The 7,411-nt window shown below is 43.2% G+C and overlaps 1 protein-coding gene across 1 annotated transcript in view; it reads right to left on the minus strand.

Moving 5' to 3' along the window:
• Positions 1-7,411, minus strand: part of Csmd1 (CUB and Sushi multiple domains 1) — a 1,596,626-nt gene that overhangs the window by 319,571 nt on the left and 1,269,644 nt on the right. The window contains exons 13-14 of the mRNA XM_029480674.1: positions 1,300-1,482; positions 167-493 (exon numbers count right to left, since the gene is read on the minus strand). Coding sequence (XP_029336534.1) covers positions 167-493; positions 1,300-1,482 — 510 coding nt within the window. The remainder of the gene's footprint in view (positions 1-166; positions 494-1,299; positions 1,483-7,411) is intronic.

Consider the following 7,411-nt stretch of genomic DNA (forward strand, 5'->3'; position numbering starts at 1 on the left):
CAGTCCTCTTAAGGCACAGGCCTCTTAAGGACAGTGCCTTTTTGTTCATAAGGATGATATATAATTTTGTTATTTTTATAGTCCCAAGGTATCAGTCTTGAGTTCTTAGTTCATATACATGTGAACATGGTGGGGTATGGAAGAGGAACTTGTGTGGCCCACTCACTGGTATATGTGATGTTGAAACCTCTGCCAGTGGTGGAGTGATCAGACTGAAACTCCAGGCGTACTATGTGTCCACTGCTGGCCAGCTGTGCAGGCACCTCATTGCCAGAGAAAGTTCCGAGGACTGTGATGTCAGAAATCCCATCATCCTTGACGGCAAGGAAGTCAAACTGAGGTTCCACATCNAAATCATTGAAGATGAGGTGAATCCGGCTCCCGGGCTCAGATATAATCAACCACACACAGTTCATGTTGTTGCCATACTCCTCAGGATAGTTTGGCGAGAGGATGATCCCAGAGGGTGCCGTGAAGTTGAAGAAACACGAAACTGCGGGCACATGGGAATATTTTCAGATAGTTCTGCCCAGCNCCAAAGCACTGTCATATGAACTCACCTTCAGAGAACTTGGGATGCTTGTCCTACAAGCAGGGGTTCACAATACAGCTACTCTGAGCTCTGTGTGCTGGAGACCAGATGTTCTCCTGCACAACTGTAAGAGCAGCTAGGACCNATCGATACTTGAGTATCATTTTAGTTTTTCCTAAAAACAATTCTATCAGATTGGCTAAAAAATTACTACAGATGGCTATATTTATTTATAAGTGAAAACATTTTTTATTTTGTGCGAGTGTGTGTAATATCTAAAGTTTGATGGCTNAGACATATCACTTGATTCTCTAACTGAATTATAAATGGCCACCATCACCTGGCTCATACAACCAGCTCATATCCAGGTACTGCCTAAGGTAATCAAGTTCATGTGATTTCTTGGTAGAGATGGTGGTAGATGTCTTATTCTTTTCCTAATGTAGAATTATTAAATTTGTTCTGTGGNGTATACAAGGGATGGAGCCACTAGAATAATCCATCTATGGTTTTGAATTAGTTGGTGGTAATACAAAAGAATATAATGACATTAATGGTGGGTCATTATCTAATAAATAGATGTTTTGTTTTTCCTCTGGGGGAAAAAAAGGAGGGGGGAGGTCAGCTAATTTTTACCAAGCAGCCAGAATTAAGGTGTTTGCAGCAGGGTGAGGAAACAGGAAGCCCTGAGCTGCCACCAAGGCCAACTCTCTGACACACTTCCCTTCTTCCATATCTGATGCAATTCCCCCACAGGTAGTACTCACACACGCAGCTTGGCTTGTTGCCCGACCACTGGTTGTTTTTCTGGCAGGTAATCACTCTCTCTCCCACCAGCTCAAACGCTGCCTGGCACTCAAAGGTGAGCGTGTCTCCATGCAAGAAGCTGCTGCCAGTCCGCTTCCCATAGGCTGGGATGCCAGGGTCCCCACAGCCTCCCTTCTCAATTTCTGAGGAGAAGGAAATAAACAAGCCACAGAATACCCCTTAGAGAACATGGTAGANGGTGCTCTTTAGCAAAGAAAACAGCTGTCTCCTTTCCTGCATCCAAACATTGTTTGGATAAAAAGTTTCAAAGAGGTTCTCAGATCCTATATTTTATTATAAAATGCGGGATGAACAAGTCACATGGCTGTGCAGAGGTGCTGAGCAGGAAAGCATGAGAGGTAGCAGATGCCACTTCCCAGCATTTCTAGCCTTCTAAGACTAAGACGTGAGTTCTAACTTGGGTGTTACCTATGCTTTGGCTATGAACAAGGCAAGCAAGGTCATTTGCAACCACTACATTGAAACCAGCCTAATCTATTTGAATATTCTTCCTCTTAACTGAGTATTAAAACATCCAATGATGTAGATAGAATGAACCTGTTTACAATCCTGGAAAAAACAAAACTGCAGGTGGATCTCTTTCCTCAAAGCATCATGGCATTGAGGGAGAGTACAAACCTATAAAGAGTTTACAGACATTGTCTCGAATGTCAACAACACAGTAGCTAATCAGCTGAGAGATATTATTCATTAGTAATTTGCAAAACAGTCTTGAGAGTCACCTGCTTGTGAGCCTCTCATGCTAAGGGCCAGGAGGTGTCTGACTGTCTCTCCCGCCAAAGGTGCAAAGAGCCCTGTCTAGAGGCCAGTGCACAGATACTTTGAAGAACTCATGTCTACCATATCCTCTGTAAATCATCAACATAGTCTAGCCACTATGTAAGTCAGGTCTATAGAACTTCAACTTCAACAATGAGTAGCTTCCCTCTGAGGGGACTTGGTGAGGATAATTTTCATTGATACTTTATGCAGAACCTTGCAAAATGCCCCCAATTATTCACCAAAGTGTCACTCAAGAGAACATCTCTGCTGTAGCTCCATGGGAGTGTTTGAAGAAATCAAGACACTAGAAGGAGAAGGTGACTGTGCAGGTTAACATAGCACCAAACCTCTGTTTCTAGACTCTCTTCCCATGGATGGAGTCAGGTATCCTTCCAAATGGACTTTAACAAGCTGGAGGTGACTTGGGTAGGCTCTCTTGGAAATACAGTTTGCACTTGAATAAAAGGGTTCAAATCCTCACAGAAAACAAATGCTATAAGTGTATNCTTCCCTGTAAATATGATCACAGAGGCAAGAGCCATCAAATAGATTAGAGCACTTTCTATAATTTTTTTTGAGATGGCTGTCCTGTCTCCTGAAAATATCTGTGCCAAGTCTCTTGGTGTCTCCATGGTAATCTATTGATGTATCTTTTAACTATCACCTTTAGAAATGCTAAAATGATTTCCCACTTTCAATTTTCACCTCACGTTTTCCTGACCTATTCAAAGTATTTATTTTTGAGCATTTCAGTAGTTTTTTTTCTATAAATATGTTTCTTAGAATGACATTACCAGTTTAACATTTATCCTACTAAATTTTATTTTCATTTGCTACTTTACACTGTGTCTATACACATTCGCATATTAATACAGCAATGGAGTTCACTACCCTCTGAATGTGGGTGAGCAGTTTTGAAANCTGGTATAACTGTTCTGAGACACAAGTAAATCATAACACTGAACTGACAGCTGAGCTTGTCCTTGAAGGTTCTTCTTTCTTCTCATCTTAGGTGGAACATGGGGAGAGCAATATGTTTGCAGAAATGTGATGGTGCCCTCAGACAGAATTCTAGGAAGCCTATAAGAGGAAGTATAAAAGCAGCAGCCCAAGGGACCTGGCAAGGCAATCCTCCAAGAAATGCTATTCAAGTATTANGATAAACTCTGTTAATTAGTAGATTNGACAGGTTTGNATCTACAAAATGCAGTTATAATCAACTAAACCCATACCCCCGAATCAACCAAGCCACTATTATTACTTTGATACAACACTACAGGGNATTCAGCATCTATGTAAGTCTGGTCACCAATAGGAACTAATATCACCCACCCTGCCTTACAGTCTTTGTACCTACCCTGACCTCAGCACTTCTCAGCCCATGTCAGGTAGGTGACCATATTGGTGACATCTGCATTTACCCTGTGTTCTTTATCAGTAAGATCACACCATGTCCTCACTGGTTTAGACTTATCCATTCTCCTTCTCCTTGACCCTATAGATGTCCTTGACTGTCTCAAGCTAAGCACCTGTGCCTGCCTACTTGCTGGTACCTCTTGATTCGATTAAAGCCATGTTTTCTAAGTTAGAAATCAGCATTGTGGCTTCTCCATGTGATGATTCCCATGATGCCCAGCTAAAGGTGAGAGAAGGTAGTTGAACATTATAGATCCTTCTTGTTCAAACATAACCCTTCCTTTCTGTCTAAATGCTACTTCGCTCTGTGATCTGAAGTTACCCCCCCCCCCAAATCCCACATTGGCATTGATGGTCTGAATGGCTCACTAAAACTTCAGGATTATGAGGAATCTGAATTTCTGCAGCTGGCAATCCAAATTTGTCTCACATTGTCTTTAGAGCCCTCAGTAGCCCCATGGCACCCAACCCTGTATCTGAGCTAACATTATTGTGATGGTGGGCTAAAACTTTTGGCACTTATCATTTCAGAAGCCAGGAACTTTCACCCACCTCAAAGCCATCAGTGCTATCACCTGGAACCTATGGCAGAGAGTCCTTGCTTTGCTGTAACTCATCCACATTAATTGATTTATTACGTTTTAAAAATTCTGTGGCTATAAATATTTGGGTAATAGTTTTCACAATAGGATGTGACATACAGAGAAAATGGATCTCATTTGAAGCTACTGCCACTCATTTGGCTCAGAATGAACCGGGAACAGTGCAGTGTTTTGGTACCTTCATTTGGATGACACTCTGCTTCCTAGTGATTGAGATTCACAGAAGCTAGATGCCTCTGCTCTTTCTCTCTCCATCTCTTTTTACTCCCCTCCATTTCTCTTTGGGGTTTATAGCCTGTTCTTTTATGAAGGTCTTGAAAGGTTTTAGAACTAAGAAGGATGCAGATAAGTCAGTTAAATTCATCACTGTGAACCTGTCCTTTAACAGTACCAGGAGATGCACTCTCAGAATGATGGAAGAGGCACACCCTTTCTGCCCTGAACACCCCATTTGGCATTTGCCATTGTCTATGTATGAAGATCTTTGAGANACTTGTCCAGGCACAGCCATGTTCTTGCTAATATGTGGGCTGCATGTTTACTCTAACAAGATTCTAGTCCTTATAGAATGTTCTAGCCTATGACAAATATTTAAAATTAGAATTAATTTTTTATTAAGGAAGTTATTTATTTACTGTATCCAACCCCAATCGGAGCTTCCCCTCTCTTCACTCCTCTCAGTTCCTCCTTCTCACCTCCCCTCACCCCCTATTCATCCCTCCTTCCCTTCTCCCAGAAGGGGAGGCTCCCATGGACATCAATCAGCCACAGCAAATCAAGCCACAAGAATAGGTGCATCCTCTTCCACTGGCATTAGACAAGGCAGTCCAGTTGAGAAGGGATCTGAAAGCAGGCAATGTAGTCAGAGACAGACCTTGCTCCGGCTTTAGGAGTGCCACAGGAAGACTCAGCTGCACAACTGTTACCCAAAGGAAGTGGGAAGATGCAGGCTCTAGAAAGTGGAAACATGAGAAGCTTCCATGGTCCCTCACCTTCCAGTGGACCACAGAGAGTGAATACTGCATCTGTGTGTACATGCAATGGTGGTGTGAGCACAATCCATCCATTTCCCCAAGAATCTGTCTTTTCTGGGACATGAGAACACAAGATTCTGGAACATCTACTACTTTAAAAATGAACTTATGAATGAACCATTGATTCAGATGATACCCTGACCTCTGACAACAAAGGTTTTGATGAACATGCAATGCATGTAGAATCCAGGGAGGAAGCTGAGATTCCCAGTTATGACCTCTGATTCAGATGAAAGTGAAGATGTATGCACAGAGACCAAAGTTAGTTCCCTACACACACACACCCCTCCAATATAACCACAGAGGATTGGCTAGATTCTGCAAAACATGATAAACACTGTGATAACTTCTGCCAGCACAAAACATCTATGTAATCTCATAAACAGAAATTCACTTTTATCCTGGGTCATGGGAAATGTATCATTCCAAACTCTGAATTTGATTTCCTGTAAGTATCAGGATTTTATTTGGCTACAAGTCAACTAACATGCACACACATACACACACACACACACAAACAGAGAGAGAGAGAGAGAGAGAGAGAGAGAGAGAGAGAGAGTATGATTGCTGTCTTAAGCAAATGTATTTTTCTCACATAAAAAGAAGGCTGGCAGGGGAAGTGGGGTAAACTCAGAAATGTAGGTGGGAAGCTAATAATAGTCTCTTCCCCTCTCTGTGACATACAGCCTGAGAAGGTCACACCTTAGGCTGCAAAGGAGGTGTCAAGCCTTTAAGTAGGCAGACAGTCAGTGTAAATGTGCCCCTCTGGGGCAACNCAGCTTGTCTCTTATCACCTCTATATATGCTTTGACAGAATTCTTAAAGAACAAAATAACCTTTAGCATTTTAGGATAATCTTAGGCTCATGAGAGCAATGAACAAAAAGCAGAGAATTCCCCATCTCTGCCTGTCTGGACACAAGGACAGCCTTGCTCCATTTGTGTCCCCCACCAAAGTAACTCACTTGCTAGTGTGGGAAGCCACGTTCTGTATTCTCACCACCCAGACCCACAAGCTGCCACAGGACACACACTTTGGCTCATCAATCTACGTGCTTTCACGACCACCACTGCAGCATCATACTGATGCTTAAAGTGTGTTCTACAACTCTAAGAATCCCCTGCATCCCCTGGCCACTCCTCATTGCTAGCCTGCCATGTTCTCATGACAGCCCCCTTTACCTACTCAGAGCATTGTGTTTTGAGAATGGTCTTCACAGGGCTGAGTGGTGCTCCAGGTTCTAGATTACCCCCGCTTCCACATCCACCAAGCAACCAAAATGCTTGGCAGGGAAGGGTAAGTGCAGTAGACGTTCTCTTAATAGATTTTTTTGTGTAATGATGTCTCCTCATTTACTTTGAGTCATTGGCCTGGAGTACAACTGCAGGACCAAAGGGCAGGCCCTGAAGGCGGTGGTAGAACAAGCCCACTCATTTTAGGCTGACTAGATGAAGACATAATGACGTGTCTCCAGCATCTAAGTTTCACAGGAAGCCAGCGCTCCAACCTGCCAGTCTGGCCGGGCCATTTGGGAATCCCAATCTATCTCTTGCTTTGGTGTGGTCATTCTGCAGGCTGGTGAGACNAGGGTCAACAGGAGACAGCTTTTGCAAACACATCATTCTTGAGTTCTTTTGTTTCTCTTTATTGTTCCAAATTTCAAAACCTTAAGGCTGTATGTCAGTGGCGGGGCTTCCCTATTATGGCCAAGGCCATTTTCAGCATGTGCACCCAAATGTGCACACACTCCACTACCACCACCACCACAAAATGAACAAACAAAACAAAACTTATCACCAAAGATGGCGGAGGCTGCTTATTGTGCAAGCACAAGGACCTGAGTTTGGATTCTAAGAACACACACCTAGCAAGCCACATGTTTTATCTTATGCTCGTATTCCCAGCACTGGGAATTTCTGGGCAAGCAAATCTAGTCAGTGGGCGGTGGTCACCGAGAGACTTCTCCTCTAGAACCAAAGCAGAGAGCTTCTAAAGAGCACTCCCAGGTTGCCTTCTGTCCTCCACACACATATTTGCAAGGGGACATGTGCCCCACACAAACATATGCACAAAAGATGCCCAAACAACGGCACTGGCCCAAGAAATAGCCATGAAAAAAATATACCTNCAACTTGTCTAGAAACCATCCTAGGTCTTTCTATCCCCAAACCGTCCTCTCTGAAGGCCATCCCTGACTTGCCCCTCCTCTTTAAAAGCCTGGGATCACAGTGACAGAT

The sequence above is a fragment of the Mus caroli genome, chromosome 8 (assembly GCF_900094665.2).
Source record: "Mus caroli chromosome 8, CAROLI_EIJ_v1.1, whole genome shotgun sequence".
Classification (NCBI taxonomy): domain Eukaryota; kingdom Metazoa; phylum Chordata; class Mammalia; order Rodentia; family Muridae; genus Mus; species Mus caroli.